Below are 19,143 nucleotides of genomic sequence, written 5' to 3'. Positions count from 1 at the left end.
CAACTTGAAAGCAGGCGTAAGCTTACTTTTGTTTTTTTTGTTTTCTTAGCTTGTTGCTTTTCTGTTTGTCCCTTTCTTTTTGCCGTTTCAGAGGTGTGTGCTGCCGATGCCTGGCTGCTCCGCTGTTATGTAGCTCTCCAGAAAAGCCGGTGCACATGCTGGCCCCTCCCATCCCAGATGTGATGTCACGCTCTAACTTAGCTTCAAGTTTACTAAATGTCCTGCTGCTAGGTTTTATAACTTGCTGCTTATTTGACGGGCCCTGTAACGTGTGCATACAACTATTCATATAATCCATTAAATACAACATCCAGTGAAAATATGAGAAAATTACTAAATGTAATGCGAGAAGCAAAACAGACTTAGGTGATCCTCTGTTTATTGGAGCGTTATTCAGTCTCTTTTAGCTCCCAGACGTAAATAAATCTTCCTTTTGAGCTAATGAATAGACTTCAGTTGCTCACCAGAGCAACTTCATCCCTGTTTTCCAAGAGAAAAACACAGATGGAGTAGAACAAACTCAGTGGCCGCTGCTAACGATAGTCCTTTGTGGCATAAAGTGAACACGGTGCAGAAGTGGCACCTGGTGTGGTCTTCTGCTGCTGTAGTCCATCTGCTAACATGCTCTACATGTTGTGCAATTAAAGATGCTCCTCTGGAGCTAATGAGTGGTTATTTGAATTACTGTTGCCTTCCTATCAGCTTGAAGCAGTCCTTTTCCTCTTACTTCTTCCACTCATAAATATTTGCTGTTTTTCTGACCGTTCTCTGTGAACCTTGGACCCCTGGTCTGACCCCAACATGCCATGTTCGAAATTACTTAAATCACATTTCAATAAGGAGAGAGCTAAACATGATTTACTGAGATAAAGAAATTAGCGTATTGGGCGATTAGACACCAAATGACCCATCATGGCAGAACAGAATCCCAGCAGTGATAGGATTTAAGACAGGACCTCCACAAATGGTGGTAAAGATGAAGACTGAGGCTTGAATAGAGCTGTGGCTGAGGTAACTGAAGTGGAGATGGGGAGGAGGTGGGTTGCATGAAAGAGAATCTGAAAGGGAGAATGGCAGGGAGCACAGATTTAAACCATGCAAAGCCGAGGCTTTTGGCTCAAAGAAGGCAGGCGAGAATTGATTGGACTAGAGTAATGATGTCAGAAATGAGATTGACAGCATGGGAAAGCAGTAGTCCTGTAAACAACAGAAAAGCAGCTGAATACACAGGAAAACAGACAGATGAGTGACTACAGATACCTCCTTATTGAACTTACACTTAAGCTTAATTTCTGCCTCATTCTGATGCTTACCTTGTTTCTCAGCAGGTGATCTTGACCATCTCTACATGGCTAAATGCATTGGGTTACTGCTATGTGATTATATGATGTTGGCATTAAGAAGCTGCTGAACCACTCAAAACACTCTATACTGCAGCAACATTACCTTTGCCACACATATTCACACAGCACTTTATTCTGTACTTGCATGCTTCATCTACCTTGCATTTACACCTGCAGCCAACTGAGAATCACCAGTTGACATATTTTTGTAATTCAGGAGGAAACCAGAGTAATTGGACAAATCCCACCCAAGCACAGGAAGAGTATGCAAAGTCTGCTCAGGAAGCCCTAGAAATCTGGAAGGGATTGGGCATCCATAAATCCAACTGGTATCTCTCATACATCATAGCCACAGACTGGAGGTAAAAGATGGGTTGGTCTGAAATGTCAAATAAAAAAAACAAACCAAAAACTCCCCAACTTAGTTGGTCAGCAGCATCTCCCCCTATTACAAAAATAAGTGATTATACAAAAGTGAATGAGAGACTTGATCTATCACCCACCGTAAACGTCCTGCTAATGAGATCTGGTTTCCATCTGTAGTTTTAGGACTTGTTAGGTTGTTCATCCTGTAGATTAGAGTCCTTTTCAGACAGAAAAAAGACAAGAAAGCAGTGTATACTTTAGAGCTTTGCCTGTGGGTTACAAGTTTTTGGTTTCCCAGTCAGAGCTCACCCTAATTCGTCAGATCTGTTTAAATCAAAATTTGAACATCATGCACAATTTCTTGCAATTGCATTGAGCACCATGTTTCCTTGAAATGGTACACAAATGGTTTTGAGGTCCATTTTAAATGTAACCCAACCAGCAGCATGCTGTATTAACAAGAAAGTGCAGTAAGTGGTTCAGCTTCCATAGATAAAGGCAATACAACATACATGCACCTCTTTTGGTAAGTCAGACTTTCTTAAAGAAAGAACCCTTCTTAAACAGTGATGCTGACCCTATTTGTGCTGTTTACCCACATACCATTTGTATATTTGGAAAAAGCAGAGGAAGACAAAGAGAAAAAAAAAACCCCACAATCAGCTCACAAAAGTCACAACTTTATTGCACCTTTTCAGTTAGCTATTACGAGGTAAGAGCTACTTTCATTATGAAAGCTCTCTTCTCTGGTCAGAAAAGGTGGTGCAAAATATGGAACCATCAATGCAAACATGTGGACTGTCCATTCACGCCAGTAAATGTTCATCTGCCAGTCCACTTCACAGCTATCCTTTGGAAATGACACTGCCCCTCTTGTACTGTACACATTACAGTGACATAAGGAAGGACTTGCATGAAAAACAAATGTCTCTCTTACACACAACTGAACAAACACACTTGTAGATAAATTCTCAACACCCACCGACTACTCTGAGTATTTAGTAGCACAGTAAAGATCTTCTTTAAATTACATATTTATAACATTAAAACCTATGCTTTTTATAGCCAATTCAAGGCAACATCTCTAGAATGAAAAGAAATGCGTGGGTAAATCTTTACAGCGTTGTCGGGGTGGGGGAAACACTGGTAGCACAAGATGGACTGTACAATCTACACTGGCAAAGCATTTGTTTATTTAACTTTAGTTTCTCTACACATCTGTGCCCAAACTGGTGCAAGATGATTAGATGGATTCCACACCTGATATATTTTGTATAAAACAGTTGTTTATAGGATGTACAGGATGCAACGAGGCGGCTTAGGTCCAGGGATGACTCCTACATGAAATGGGGTCTGATCAAGGGTGGAGATGGGAATACAGGAGGTTCTGGGTTCCTGAGTCTCAGCCCAGTTTCTAGACGGCGAGCATGACTGTCAGAAAAATTGCATAGAGGTATAAGATACAAGGGGACAAGAAGATCTCATCATGTAGTTATCGCATCATAACACAGTGCCAGAAGTATAAAATGTAACCCTTTAATTGCAGTATAGTGGTGAAGGAGTTTTTTTCCTTCTTTACAGAAAACAAAAACATGTTTCCAAACTGAGCTTCTCTAAATGAAGAACTGATGAGATGAGCTACATAGTTGGATAGCTGCACAGTAGAAAATTAACTGCGCCAACGAGAGTTCCTCCAGAAACGCCGGCCTCTACGACGCACACAACGATTGCACCGAGCTGTAAGAAAACAATAACTCATGAATAAAAAATAAAACTAACAGCATCCGATGCGTTTCCTCCATATCGATGACACCGAGCATTCCTTTGTATTATTAATGTATTAACATTAAAGCTGAACTTGGTAAGGAAGGGAAAAATCACGTGTGTAACAAGAACTGCGCAACTACAAACGACCCTTCATTTAAAATGGGTTTTGAACCAGTTTAGGCATGCGTAATGAGGAAACAGTGGCTATTTTAAACCTCAATTTTACCAACAATATGCAGGCAAAACTCGGTCCTTAAAAAGAAGCAGTGTGGTACAGACACTAGAGTACAAAATAAAATCCCAACTTATGAGAAAAAAATAATAATAACATAAAAATATTTAAGAAATCTAAAACAAGAATAATGAATGAGTCCAGCTTTGTTATTTGACATAGAATAATTTCATTTTTTGTTAAAAAAGTCACTTTTTTTGCTCAGATTGCGTTTTCAGCGCAGTTTTCAGCGAGGCCAATGAGTCACAGCCTACCTTTCACAATTACGGTAAAGCTTTTTGTATTTCATGGTAGCACATTTTCAGGGAAATAATCGGGGCTCAAAGGACACAAATCTAGCGCGATATTGACGTGATGTTCGTGATGTAAGGATTTTCAATTAAATACTGAATGCATAGAAAACTTTAAGCTGCTCATGGCGGCATCTAAAGGGGAGATAGTGAAATTCAGCTGTCTGCTGAAAACAATATTTCACATTGATTAGTTTAAAAGTTGTGTTGGCAGACTGCTGATGCAGTAATGTGTACTGCTTTTGGCACATATCTTATTCTTGAATATGGGGGATTAAACAAACAAAAGACAAAAGAAAAAAGAGAGAGAGAGAGAGGGAGAGAGAGAGATTGGGTAAATGAGTTTGGTAAGAAAAGTATTTTCTGTCTCAATTTCAAGTCAGCAAGACTTCAGCAGCAATCTGGACTCTCAGCGTCGGACTCCAAAAACTCTCTTCCCTCCGGGTGTTACAGACCACTTGTTCCGCCTGTCCTGAATCTTCTGGAACATGCTGCTGGCCCCTCTCCACTTCTCTCTTTTATACTGCTTTACTTTCTTCACCTGTTAATAAGAGGAAAAGGGGACAAAATTAAAATTAAATAATTGCATATCGTCTCGGAGAAGTATTTTAGTTGTTAATAATCAAAATACTAAACAGGAAAGCAGGGTAAAAACTGGCCATCATAGAGAGAAATAGGGGCGCTGTGTTGTTTAATAACAGAGATTACAACAACACATTTTTAGACAATCTTTCCAGGGATCGTACTTGATTGCACAATATACATGCAAAGTGTCACAAGTAACTGTTTAGGTCCCAAGAGCAACAACGTGTCTGAATCAGAATCAGAATACTTTATTGATCCCTGGGGGAAATTATTTTTTGTTACAGTGCTCCATTTTAAACCAACATTAAGACAAGACAGACAATACGCTAACTAAGAATAGTACAATAAAAAGTCTGGTTAGTGGCACTAAATTTGCCTGTGAAATGACAAATGTAACTTTGACCTCATGCACGTTTTGAGTAAAGACCCATTAGGTGATCACTGTGTGCAAGTTTCACTGAAATCTAACTAATTCTAATGCAGCAGTACAGATTCTTGTGAACTGAACAGACAGACAATGACTTTTTTCATGTTGCATTTCACCCCTCACCTTTCCCCTGTCGAAGTCTTCATCCCACTCGTCGATCACAGTGTCACACCTGGCATCGCGGGCATCTTCAATGGCATCTCTGCTGACAGCAGAGACCTCACCATCCCAACTGAGGACTAGTGAAGACAAGACACTGACACCCTTTAGGGTCTTTAAAAACACATTTTCTTTAAAATTGCATTTAAAAACACAAATATGACTCTGCATCTCACCATTGGCTCCGTAGGCTTTATCCGACGCGTTCCTGAGCAGCTCTTCTACCACACTACTCGTCTTTTTCCCATCCCAAGCTACGGGTGCGGCGCGGGTCGAGCCATCCGATGTACTTCCATCAGCCGCTGGTGCCACGCTGCGCTTGTAGCCGTCCTTCACTTGGCTGTCCCACACTACCACTGTGGCTGGGAATTGAGAAAAAACAAAACAAAACAAAATCACAGAACTGTGATTAAATCTGACATTCTCAAAATGCAATGAGTCACACTCTGCACGAAAGTAGAATGACTGGTCACTCCACAGAAAGGCTGAAAGGCTGCAGAGGTGCAAAGTGATTTTGTCAAATGGCTCCAATCAAAATTTTACATTGACACTCCACAGGTAATCGATGTAATGTTAAGTTCTCGCTCACACACCTGTGCTTTCTTTGTTTATTCTGTCCTTCTCCATCGTTTTCTTTTTGTACGGGGGCTCCGATGCTTCAGTCTCAGCATCAGGACAATGCTTGCTCTCCTCCCACTGCTGCATCTCTTCTTTTAGCCTCTTCTTCACTTTTAATTTCTTTTTTACTTTTAATAAATCTCCTGTATCTTTCTGGCTCCCTGTGGGCTTCATCTCAGAACTGCTTCTGGGGAAAAAGCAGATGAGAGATCGAGGTAATGAAAGGCATATAGCAGAAGCAACTACTTTGTCTCACTCTTAACCCTTAAGGGTGAGAAGATCAAATATTTAATGAAAAAGAATCTTATTTCAAGTCCTTTATGAGAGTTATGAATAATGATAACACATTTAGAAAAGTTCTTGATTCCTAGAGTCAAGCCAGTAATGTAGACTTTCTGAGAGCTTTACACACGAACTCAACTTCAGGTGAAGAACAAACATAACCAGACTCGAACCAACCTTTCTGTTGTAGAGCGTGCAGACACTGTATCCTGCAGAGCGTCTCCTGACTGACCCACATTGTCTTTCTTTTTCTTCTTTTTCTTCTTCTTCAACACACAATCCGTTTCCTGCTTTTTCCGGTTTGACTCACACTGCGATGGAGTTGTAGCGGATAACTGAGGCTTTTTCTTAGACTCTTCTGCACTGGACTGAGGGGTCAGGCTCCACATGCCACTCTGACACCAGTCCTCCTCCTGGCTTGACGTGTCCAAATGAGACGAGACACACGCCCGCTCCTTCGCCTTCTCTCCGTCTTCGTCCAGCCGCTTTCGCTTCTTCTTTTTCCTCTTGCACCTCTTCTCGCCATCGGACTCTGCTGCAGTGCACTGTGTCTGTGGAGCTGGGGATGTGACTGGCTCTGGGACGCTCTCCACCTCAGAATGCCGCCGCTTCCTCTTCTTCTTTTTGTGTTTGACATTTTGAGCGGGAGGGTCGTCAAGGTCTGGTTCTTGAACCACTGAGTTGAGCTTGTTGGAAGACTTGGGACTCTTTGGGCCTGGACAGTGAAGACCGTTTGTTTTAGGAGGAAGGCTCACGCTTGGCTTTTGCAGTGTGGAGAAAAGGGACTGTTTCTGAGGACTCTGCAGTTTGAAGGATCCAGTTGAATGGGCTAAAGGTGATGATTGGACTTTACATGAATGGAATGGATCAGCTCTGGAAAAGAAATAAGGATCGTCTTTGTTTTTGGGTGTCAAAATTTGAATGGATACACTCACATTAAGAGTATACTGACCCCCTAAGTGGCAGAGGACTGTACAACTCAACCATGCCTAGTGTGAGTATTCGCAATACGAAACAGGTTTCCATATACATACCTGTGAGTGGGAGTGGGTGAGGCAAGGGTGAGGGAGTTAAGTTGATTTTGATGCATGGGGTCACTGGACGGCAAACGGGGCAGAACATCAATGCTGTTCGGACTCCGGCTGCGAGCCTGCAGTTATCGACATAAATAAAAACTTGGTGGTCTAAAGAAAATAGCCATGAGTGTGACAAAAATAAGGAAGAGAGTAAATAAAGGAAAAAAACAGGGTGATTAAAAGGATGATTGGGGGGGGGTGGAGAGAGGAAAACAAAGTAGAAAGGGTATGGCAGAGAAGAATTAGAAATGATTAGGAAAAAAGAACAAACTAAAGGAAAAGAAGACAAACTTTAAACAAGTGCTAACATGTGGTTGATTAGACGGTACACTGGAGAAATAAGACATTACATAAAAGGCATAAAACGTAACACAACACCACTCTTTAACTTGCCTGAATAAAAAAGACTAATTGAAATCAACGGTGCAATTTGTGACAGCAGGTGTGGCGTTACACGACAGGAAGCAGAATTATTATGAGTTTGTAGTAAGACAAGAAGTGAGGCAACTGCTGTGGATGGGGATGACGTTCACCTTCTTGGCCGACAGGGCAAGCTTCTTGGCAGGTGGAGGTGACATGGTGCTGGTGGCTTCAGATGTGATGTTGCCGAGAGCCGGGGGTTTAATTTTTGCCGTCTTCTGCTCCTCTGTGCTCTGAGAGCGCTCCACGCTCCTTGCTGGAGACGCCAGGCCGCTGGAGCCTTTCCGAGGAGTGGAGGGAGTCTCTCCTACTGGTGCACTTTTGGGACCAACGGAGTCCTGGTCCAGAGAGAGAAAACCACAGGTGGCGGTTATGCTTTTGTGAAGCTGCAGATCTGATCTTTTACATCAAACATGGCTTCTGAAATGTGAGAGAATCCTTGTTTTCATGCTACTGTAGACTGAATCTCTGTAGGAAAGCATGTTTCCCTAAAGAAATGCCACTGCTTTTCACAGCACTCAAATATTTTGAGTATTTTTTATTACCTGATGATCAAAATTAAAAATCCCTGTCAAGATTTCACCCTTAATGTAACATTTGTATTCATGCTTGTTGACTTTATACCGTACCTTTGACTCAGTGGTGTCAGCAGAGGAGGAGTCAGACAAAGACTTAAATGAGGTAGACGCTGCCATGCCTCTGCCTTCTCCACCTTGTTTTTTATCTCCCTCCGTTCTGCTGACCCCGTTGTTGGAAGGGGTCGGAGTGCTGCTGCGGGATGGCAGCTGGCTCTGCGAAGAGGGCTTCTTCACCTTCTTGAAAGGTTCCTCTATAACTGCGGGTCCACCCGGCAGCTTTGGCAGACCGTTGGAAGAGGATGTCCAGTTGGACAGTCGGGGCTGTGGCTGAGTGCTCACACCGTTCCTGGAAATGGGCAAACCCAAACCACCGTCCATCGACTGGATCTTGCGCAGCTGGGCTGGCTCAAGTTTCTATCAAGAAAACGAGGACTTTTCTTACATTTTTTATCCAGAATGTTAAAAGCTAGAAAGTTTAACACATACATTTACTATTTTACAAAAAGCCAAATATTTCTTATACCTTTTTCACCTGTGGGGAAGAGAGAGGCCCGTTCAAGTTGGACCTCTTTATCTGTTCCGATGGTGCCGTATTCTTCCCGGAATACAACATCCCCTGCTTGGTGGTCTGCCCATCTGCATTTTTCTTGGTTTCAGGTATCCTTTAACACACAAACACAGACTCTAGTTTGTTGGACTGCACATCCAGGAGGTACAGACATCTTTTTTGATCTCTTGCATCACTCGCTACCGTCTCACCTCAAGTAGAAAAGCACATAAGCCTGCTGGTTCAAGACCACTTTGATGTTACTTGAGTGCACCATTGAATCATTCATTTGGTACCATTGTCCATTGCTTGCCTGTGAGGATAAAAGAGGGAAGAAACATAAAATAAAGCCATTTTCCCTGTAAAGATAACTAAAGCTCTCAAATCTTAATCACTAGTTTAGCTGTGAAAGGGATTTGTTAACTTTTAGCTTTTAAAAAGGAACTGAGAGAAACCAATGTGACCCTGACTTTTGGTGAAGATCGATATTTGGCAAAAACTGGCAGCTATCTGTGTAAATGTGTTGTACTGGTATATTCGATGGATACAGCTTGTTATCCAGGTCTGCTATGGTAAGCTATTAACAATCCACTCTCTTGTCCACATATAGTCACTTCTGACTCCACAAAACTGACGTATTAATGGGAAAGTTTCACAACAAGCTTTCACAAACAGTGTAGAAAAGGAACTTTAAATTCAGATCGCTGACACCTAATTTGTCACCTTTCCCGATCGGAATCCACAAGACGGAGTGGAAGGATTTTTAAAGCCAATTTTCCTTCACGTTCCTGTCACACGCACACTAAAAAGATTGTTTATCTATACCGTCTTACCTTCACATAGCAGTAGTAGTGTCCAGCATGACAACTGTAGCCTGAATGCACCAGAACAGCATAGAGGCCGTACATGACAGGATCGCCTGAGCTCTGAGACATGTAAGGGCGGATGTTTAGAAATTCTGGGTAACCAACATCCTGAAAAAGAAGAAGAAAATGACAGAAAGGTGTGAGATATATAGAGGAATGAGGCAGTTTTGCTAAAAATCAGTCCGTGTCGTGAAAATTCTTTAACCTTTGTTATTTTTCCACCGCTGAAGTTTGCAAACCTCTTCAGTGAAAGGGTGAGTACGTTGGATGTTCGATGCACTGTGAAGCGCTTGGTGGCCGGCACTTTCTTTTTGCACCTGAAGAGGACGAAAAATAAAAATTATGACGACACTCTTTAATCTTTTTTTAATTTTAAGACCTTTTCCCCAAAAATTTTAAGATTTACACTCACCACTGACTTTGTTAGATACACTTGTTCAACTGCTTAATGTAAACATCTAGTCAGCCATTCACATGGTAACGACTAAATGCATTTAGGTACGTACACATGGTCACAACGACCTGCTGAAGTTGAAACTGTGCATCAGAATGGAGAAGAAAGGGGATTTAAATTACTTTGAACGTGGTTTGGCCCGTCTGCCATCAACAACCAGTCTATTTCGGAAACTACTGAGCTACTGCAGTTATACTGATCTGCATCACGGATGTGCTACCAACAAATCTGCAGCTGTGTGATGCCATCATGTCAATATGGCCCAAGAGGCACCTTGCTGAATACGTGCCACAAAGAATCAAAGCAGCTCTGAAGCCAAAATGGGGTCCAACCCAGTACTAACAAGGTGTACCTAATGAAGTGTCTGGTGAAAGTATTTTGAATCATTTCTGACTACATGAGAGGGGAACTTACTTGGCACACATGTAGGCATTCTCTCCACTTAAAACATCTGGTTTAACAAACAGTTCCAAGGCTCGCACTATGTTTGCTGCTTGCTAAAACAACACAACAGAAATTACGTTACCAAACTTTCCAAAGACAGAAACATGAACATTTCCATGAAAATAAACGTTATACAATAAGGAGATATCGTGCAACATACCCGAATCTCAACGGCGATATCCAGGTAAGGATCGTACGTATCTGAGACACTTTTACAAATAGAGCATTTTACTGAAAGGCAAAAAAAACAAGTCTCACTCTTCTGACAGTACTTGTAAGTAAAATCTGTTGAAGCTGCAGCAACCTCAGTTCAATTTCCTGTAAACATGAAACTGTCAGGCACCTCAAACAACCTCATCTGACTATTAGAGCAAACTTTAAGGGGAAATTCCTTTTACATTTTAACTCGTTTCTATTTTTCCATTATAGAACAAGCGAAACTCTTGAACCCACATAAAAGAAATTACACGAACTGTTCCTTAACCTCTCACTTTCAATATGAAAGTTAATCATAATGAATGTCTCTTTTAATAAGATTTAAATTCAATTTAAATTAGAATATTTGAGCAGTGGGTTCTTAAGTAAAACACAGAGATTGAATAGTTAAATAAATTTTGACAATGTAGTGTCTTTTTCTAAAAAAATAAATAAAATAATTACACAGGATACCTGCATCTTAAGCCAAGGTAAGATACACACATATGACACCTCTCTGTTTTCCATGCATGACTAAAAAGATTATATTAGCCTAATTTAGTATATTGAGTATTAACCTGCATCAAACCATTAAGACTTAATCTGAGCTGCGTGTTTATTCATCAGTCAATACCTCTTGACCTGAGGTAACCTCCAAAGATCTGGTGAACCAGTGTCGTGGCCTGGGTCTGCCTGTCAAGCCTAAAAACACAAAGACAAAAGTTATTCATGTAATGACTAATGACTAAACAAATATCATAAGAAGCATAAATCCTTACTTCGGATAGCCATTGAGACAGGCTTTCTGCATGGCATCGATGGTGTACCGCAAAAATTCATGGGCGTCCTCTTGACTACCAAAGCGAAAATGTCTTGCAATTTCTGTGGACGACAAAGAACCTGTCAGATTTCATGCTTTACCAGAGTTACATTTTTCCTCTAGCCTCGCACTTACTGAGACAGGGAGGCTCAGAGAAAGGCGTCTCTCACTTTCCAACTTGTCAATAATGTTCCTTGTATTTGATAAAATGTTGATGAACTGCAATGACCCACAGGCTCATTAAAGAAATAGATCAACCACTGACTACCCAGATTATCTGACTGAGGTCACAGACATTTGTTACATATCGTGATTTCTGACAATAAGTGAAAGCAAAGCAAGAAACTGTAGAGGTTCATTAAAAATAAAAAAACCTAACAAAAAATTCATTTCTTATTTATAGCATGACAGCTTATCACTTATGGCCTGATAGACACCAAAGTAAACCATTAAAGGTCACAAATTGAAGTAATATTTTCATTATTAAATAACAGAAAAGTTATTGTTTTCCATAATTTTCTACAGAAATGTTTTTATTTATACACAAACAAAATGTAAAAACTGAATTTTGCTGTTAATTCAAAGATTTTTTTCTATTATTTTTTTTATTTTTGTTGTTGTTTTAATTACACGTCAAAGATCAGGAAGGAGTTACAAGTGCTTTTAATGTTTACAACTTTATTTCTTATAGACAAAGTCTAACAGCAATGCTTTTTACTTTCATTTACTACAGCAGCATTTCTTTACAATGCAGAAACATGAAGACTTAAGGAGAACACATCAGGTTTTTTTAAATGGTCATTAGGTGATTAACCGATTTGTCTGACCCACTGAGATTTAACTGAACTGGCCCACAACGTAAAATTAGGTTCTCTCTATAGTCTTCATAACAAGAATAACTGATTATAGTCATTTAACTATTAAAATATGACACGGCACATGTGCACACTTATAAAGTGAATGGCTAATACAGATAGTAGTGATGTACAACAATCAGTGAGCCGATTCATCGGCTCTCTCTCGGCACTCAAAGGAAATACATGCATGTCGAGGTAATATGATAAATACCACTCCTTTTATAGGCTGGCACTATACTCTTCCTACACTGGCAAACTGGACAGTACAAAACTCTAGCAGTCCTTTGTTTCTTCCTTTAGAAACTAGCACCTCCTGTCCTTTGTGTCCAGTCTCTTTAGCTACACTCCAGCCATCCAAGTTGTCATTTTCCCCAGGTTAACAGTCACACTTTTTTGTAACTATTATAGAAACAGGTTAGGTCAGCACATTCATTTCAAACAGTGGGCTGGCTGTTTCACTGTAACTACATAAAGGTCCTTTATCAGGAAATACAGTACACCCTGCAGCCAATCAAACTAGAGCTTTCACCCAGACCATGGCATAATGACCCAATAAACATGTTATGGTTACAGAGCGGCGTCTAATCTGCAGTAAGAGTCTCATAGTAGAGATAATGTACCCTACTGTTATTTCCTAATGGAAAACTGGATGAGCTATTAGAATGTGGTCATCAACATATTCCCAGCATAGCACCCCTGCACATTCACAACAATGAGTCACCCGAGAGTGGGGAAAAAGGAATATAATACATCAAGCACTAATGATCTATTCCAGGCACTTCCAGGAGAGGAGAGAGGCAACATCTTGAAGACATTAAAGCTGTGGGCATTAATACTGGTGTGTCGTGTTTTTATTTTGTTTGTGAAACCTCAGCTGTGAGATCTGGTGGCAGTTCAGGAATCGGCAGCAGTAAGCTCTTTTGTTTTTGTGCAGTGATATGGCACTGTATTAATGGCCTTTAGAGTTGGACTAGAAATACCGAGGTTGATATTTCAATGTGTGCATTTAAACTGTTCCAGCATTAGTGGCACATTTTAAGCTACAGAGGAGGCCACTAGCTAAATCAATGTATAAAAAACCTGAACACACATACAGCGCATCCTGAGCTCTGATGGGGGGGAGAAAGCAGGTGGCCTGTACATTTTTGTGCTAAAGCCCGCAGTCACAAGGAGACAGAAAGGGCATTGGGAAAGGAGGGAGGCAGAGAAAATGAGGCACAGGAGGTGGAGACATGATTGCAGCATCACATAAGGAGGAAGCAGCCAGGTAGGGAGGGGACTAGGGTGCAATGAAACTACAGCACAGTAACTCGCCGTGTCAGGGCACTACTCACACCTCATCGCTACTGTCTACGTGGGATTCATTCACTAACTGCAGTCTCACTGCTCCACTTCTATACTGCAGTTACTGCCCATTGTTGTCATACGGGACACTGTTGCAACACATTACCCTTGAGAGTAGCCAACCAATAAATGTGACGTCTGAGATAAACCTAGAAGGCATAAACTGCTCAGGCACTGTTAAAGGAGGGCGATCTTACTTTTTAAGTCTCTGATGAAGGAGACGGGCTTAATGGCGTTGCCTGTGTTGGCGAAGGCTTGGATGATATGGTTCTGCATTACACAGATCATACAGAAGCCTGACTGGTGACCTGAACAACAAAGAGGAAGAGGAGTTACACATAACATAAAAGTATAAGCAGGTGTTAGCATTAAATACAAAAACAATACCTTTAACTCAAATTTAAGGGGTTAAAAGGCATTCCACAAACCAGCTGCTGATATTACAATATGTTAATCTTTTATATAGAGTCTGTTTGAATGAGATGATCAAAACGAGTAAAAAAAAAAAAAAACGCTCCAAATAATAAATGTCTTGATGCATGCACAATCATCCAGGTAAGGAAATCCCTGGATGATTGGGAGCTCAAAATAAACTAGCTGAACCAAATGAAGCTACACTTCTTGTTTTTCCTTCTTCAGGCACACACAGGGATATAGGCCAGGTAAAAGTAATTCCCCAAACTGTGTGAGAAACTGTTAGTGTTTAAAATAAAATAAAAATAAGTAAATAGGATAGTAAATCTACTCACAGACACGGCTGTGCTCCTTTGAGAGTAAGTAGTTGGCAAGTGGCGGCGTGTAGGTGAGACACTGCACTGTGGAATTGAGGAAGCAGGTGTTTCCAAGGTTATGGAGGCCGGCTCCCACCCTGTACACACGCTCCCACTTAAGGGTGATCTTGTTCCCCGGAAAGAGCATCTTCTGCGGAGCAGGGATCCCATCGCTCTGGCCCCCGACCACATTCTCTAAGACTAAAGAAGGGGTACAGGCAATTTTGTGACATTAGCCGAGGACAGAACGCCAGAACTGAGCTTTCAGGGTAAGCATCAAAGAACAAAAGGTCAAACATGGAAAATGTCAGGCCATCAAATTCTGCTCAATTTTCAGTTCATTTTGAGAGCTTACCTTGCCTCTTAATTTGAGCAGGCTCTGCAGCTTTCTGTGCTGTAGCACCCTCAGTCCTAGGATTGAGGATCACATACTTGTTCTTTAGGCTGTCGAGCTGATAGGAGAACCCCTTGGTGGCAGGCTCAAACTCTATTTTCTGCAAAAGGACCTTCTTGGCAGAAGAGGCCAATAGCTTGTTGAGGTCACCCTCATCGCCTGTGTCCTTTCGGCCAGGTTTTAAAGCCTCCTTGAGTTTATCCACTATCGGCATTGTTGGAACATCACTGTGGGGACAAACAGATTGAGTGTCAGCATCACTTCTCAAGACTGCACAAAAAAATAAAAATAAAAATGTACCATTTCAATGATATCAATGACATGCCATCCTTTTTTTTTTATATCTGCAAAAAATGCTCACACAAAATTACTTTGTTTCAGAGTTAAACATGAGCAAAATTAAACCTGCAAATACAAGTTAAATTGCTCTCATAGCTAATAAATTAAGCCCGTTTGTTTGCCCTCCAGTGGGCACCTCTCTAGGCACATTTTCTGACATCACCTTACAAGAGAGATAAGGACTGAGTGCTTCCAGCTGGGTCTTGGCAGCTGTCCCTGCAGTTATGCAAGGCATCAGATGTAACATAGGGTGGGGGAGTGTATGGGATAGGAGAGGGAGAGCATTTATGCTTACACATAAGGTGTGAGCAGCTGTAGTTAACTGCCAAATTACATTTATACAAGTCACATTTTGACCTAATCTAATTTTTTGTCATCCTCTCGACTCCAGTGAGTGCATAATCAGCAAAGCTGTAGCTCCTTAAATTTTGTCACAACAGTTAGAGATCTACAGTAACAAGTAATAACAGTAAACCTAAAAGTGTTTTCCATGTACTGTTTCTACACATAAAAAGCAGCTTAATGTACACAAAGACCATTTTAGTGTTGAGAACTGCTGCTTTACACCAGGCAGCTGTAAAGGAGCTCTGATTCAGGCTGCTAAACTAAACAGCTGATGAAGGGTGTTAGTCGATCAAGTTGACTGGCCGGCTGACTGCAGCGGGAAGAAATGAGGAGATCAAAGTCCAAAGGAAAGAGTGACACATTGTTTACACAGCTGATCATTGCAGTTAACAGAGAGCAACTCCAAACTACGGGAGTATTAGAGGGTCGGAGAGTAGGTGACCTGCAATCCCTCGAGTAACACATTCAACTATCAATCGCTGAACCTGTGACTTACTTTTTAAACTTACGAGTAAGCTATTATTACACAGCATAGCAACGCCATATTTTGATGGTGAGTGTGTAAAACATTCAATCTTCTCTCAGTTTACCCATACAAATGATACCGTCCCCCCCAGATAAAGACAACAAAACATCTAAGGAAAAAAAAACAAACAAACAGAAGCGAAGGCTACATCATAGAGACAATACAGCACTACGACTTACTCATCAGAGTAGGCAGTGACGTCATGAAGAGGGAAGGAGGGCCAAACATGCATTGTATGCACAAGGGCATGCTGACCTTCACGTGCTGCTGATACTGATACAACTAAGAAGCACAGAGCCCACAGGGAGAGGGAGCTAACTGCAGTGATGCAACCGTCCAAACAGGCAGCTCTGCTGATGCGCTGACCAAAACACGGATGTTTAATCCGATTGTGTCACATTACTAATAACACAGAAACTTTCTGACTGCTGTTTGGGATATGCTGGTTGCATAACTAACAAATGATGCTATTTAAGACACGGGTCATTTTAAGGTGAGTGAAGGTTTTCACAAACAGTGATAATCTGGGAATAATTACTTACACCGATGCTTAATTTGAGAAAAAAAAGAAAAAAAAGAAAATCGATTAAATCCAAAAATAAAACAAATACAATTCCTCGTCTTGTCAACTCAAGCTTACATCAAGCATAAAATTACACTGGTAAAGCTTTTTAATGTTAAGAGTACTTCAGATATCTTAAAGCCAACTTTAATAAGTTTTCACTTTATGTGGTAATTTATGTTAGCATGGCTTTGTTTTCTGTTCCACTTTCCATCAATGCCCTTTGCCTTTTTCATTGTACATGTACCATGACAATAAAGGGCTATTCCATTCAATGAAGGAAGGGATGTACACAGGCAGACAGTCATTAAGCATAAGGTCTTGTTAAGCCATTTTGCCTATGTAATCAATATGTAGTGCAATGTCAAACTAAACAATACGACTTAAAGCCTATTTACAGGGGTTTAAAAACTTATAACCTGGTTGTTTCCGATTTTAAAAGGTAATCCTCACACTGATATGAAAATATTTCATTCAATTTGTAGGAACACAACTGATATTGAACTTAAATTTAGATGTTTAGAAAACTGACTCGTAAAGGATAGATTGACTCCATATTGCACAGTGAAAGTTCGGAGAACCTCAGTTTGATCCTGAGAGTTCCTTCTGGGATTGCATCACGAAGGGCATCCTGTGTAAACATGCGGCGCGATCCTTTCCGAATAAGTGAGCAACCAAAACTAGCTTTTACTTTTGTAGGATAGATTGCAGCTGAATTAGTTTATTAAGTGCTTTTATGGACAGTCAATAGCAAATTATGTTAGCTACTAATATTTAAACAAAGAATAAAAAAAATAAAAAAAAATGTAGAGACAGTGGGATTACTTTCAAGTACCCTCCAGTGAATACTTGCATTACCCAATACTGACTCTTTATTTGCATTTCGTAAACTATGCATACATAGATCGTGCACATATCCTGCCTAAACTACTGCTGGATGCAGGTGACTTCAAGGGCTACCAAAAATGTTGAATTATGACACAAAACAAACTATGAGAACATTTTTAAAAAATGATTCTTTTTGAATATATATATATATATATATATATATATATATATATATATATATATATATATATATATATATGTGTGTGTATGAGGCAATATATCATTAAAAAAGGGCATTTATTTACAAGGGGTCACCACAGCGGGTAGCTTTACATGTTTTATTTATTTATTGTCTTGTTGAGCCACAGAAGCTTTGGATAATTAACATTACTTACTCAGCATAATTTATCCCTGAAATAATTCTTTCTCAACTACTACTCAAACGACAGAGGAAAAAAAAAATCCATAAACTATTAAAACAAAACACCAGAATATGAAAACATGCATTCAGCCCTCACCTTCTCCCATATCTAAGTCACCCACCACCACTAGAGGAGCATTGGGCCATCCTATATGTTTTTAAAACTGAGGGTTCAGATCACTCTTAAAGAACTTGCTGCAAAGGTTTGTCTAATGACACCAAAAAAACCCCCAAAACTGGACTACTCCAGGTTTAATATATAGATCTACAAAAAGCTACTCACTCGCTTCAACACACTCCCACAAGCACACTCAAAGTGTAGAGATTTCACTTCTTAAATCCCACAGCTTATTGTTTTGACCTGCTTATAAATCTACCTGGACGCATAATTTAAGCTAGTTTGAGGTCTTGTTTTTTCTAAAGGTCGTTAAGAGCTCCATGAAGTAGCCGGTGTAGCTGCTCACCTACTGGTCCCACCACTATGGGCCAATCACCAAAGCTTGAATGCTAGTTTGCTTATCTACAGCCGCAGCTAATCTCGCCCTGAACCGTTTAAAATTTATACAGGAAGCGTCGCTAAATATCGCAACTGCTCGATATTTAATCGTTTATCTGTCCCTGCTGTCGACTGATTCGTGTTCTGCTATTCAATCGTTTAACAGTGGAGCAACGCGGTTAGCAGCCAAGCTAGCTTAACGTGGCGAAAGCCAGCCAGCCTCCCTCAGTGCTGCAATGTGGTTAGCATCCCAGCACCCAGGTAGCTAACAAACCTCCCTAACCGCCACATCTCGCCTCTTAGCCCAACGACAGCACCACGTAAACAAGCAGCGAACAGATATTACACGAATACGCCTTTCCGTTCACTTACCTTTCACTCAACGGGACAAAATAATTTAAACTAGAAGCCTCTGCTTCCTCAGATGAAGCTCTTCAATCTAGTATTTTCGCCCATGCTGCATTATGAGAGGGCGATAGAAAAAAAATGACTGACAGGAATCACGGACCAATCAGAGCACAGGTCACGCTGTAGCCGAAAGGTTCAGCCAATCGGCGCTTAACGTGACGTCGATCTGTCGGGAGAGGGCTACACGTGACTTCCAGCCAGCGCTGTTTACCATTGATGCGCGATACCTGATTATGTTTTTATATAACAACAAAAACGCGCGGAAACATGGCAGGGCCTGAATCACACCGCTAGTCATGCTCATGAAAATTCCCAGAGGAGGGCAACCCCCCCCCCCCCCATTTTACATTTTTAATGATGCTTTTTCATTTGCTTTTCTTTCTA

At 40.8% G+C, this 19,143-nt stretch overlaps 1 protein-coding gene across 2 annotated transcripts; it reads right to left on the bottom strand.

Moving 5' to 3' along the window:
- Nucleotides 1–3,231: 3,231 nt before the first annotated feature.
- On the bottom strand, nucleotides 3,232–18,876 carry usp36 (ubiquitin specific peptidase 36). Of its 2 annotated transcripts, none has more exons than XM_086289329.1 (20): nucleotides 18,724–18,876; nucleotides 14,796–15,061; nucleotides 14,420–14,641; nucleotides 13,868–13,978; nucleotides 11,429–11,531; nucleotides 11,284–11,351; nucleotides 10,615–10,685; nucleotides 10,425–10,507; nucleotides 9,762–9,873; nucleotides 9,524–9,664; nucleotides 8,903–9,003; nucleotides 8,667–8,805; nucleotides 8,195–8,557; nucleotides 7,679–7,903; nucleotides 7,104–7,219; nucleotides 6,247–6,942; nucleotides 5,763–5,974; nucleotides 5,346–5,531; nucleotides 5,134–5,249; nucleotides 3,232–4,539 (listed from the first exon to the last, which is right to left on the bottom strand). In XM_086289329.1, exons 2-20 carry the CDS (start codon nucleotides 15,046–15,048, stop codon nucleotides 4,408–4,410), a joined length of 3,450 nt encoding a protein of 1,149 aa, XP_086145455.1. In that variant the 5' UTR covers nucleotides 15,049–15,061; nucleotides 18,724–18,876; the 3' UTR covers nucleotides 3,232–4,407. The 2 variants fall into 2 exon arrangements, with proteins under 2 accessions (XP_086145455.1, XP_086145456.1); XM_086289330.1 differs by having other exon boundaries at nucleotides 5,763–5,971.
- Between the last annotated feature and the right edge of the window lie 267 nt (nucleotides 18,877–19,143).

This window comes from Aulonocara sp. 'chitande type north' Nkhata Bay, linkage group LG4 (genome assembly GCF_057382095.1).
Source record: "Aulonocara sp. 'chitande type north' Nkhata Bay isolate Kocher_YH1m ecotype deep benthic linkage group LG4, A_spYH_male_GT1.1, whole genome shotgun sequence".
Taxonomy (NCBI): Eukaryota; Metazoa; Chordata; class Actinopteri; order Cichliformes; family Cichlidae; genus Aulonocara; species Aulonocara sp. 'chitande type north' Nkhata Bay.
This window is presented reverse-complemented; position numbering and strand designations above follow the sequence as displayed.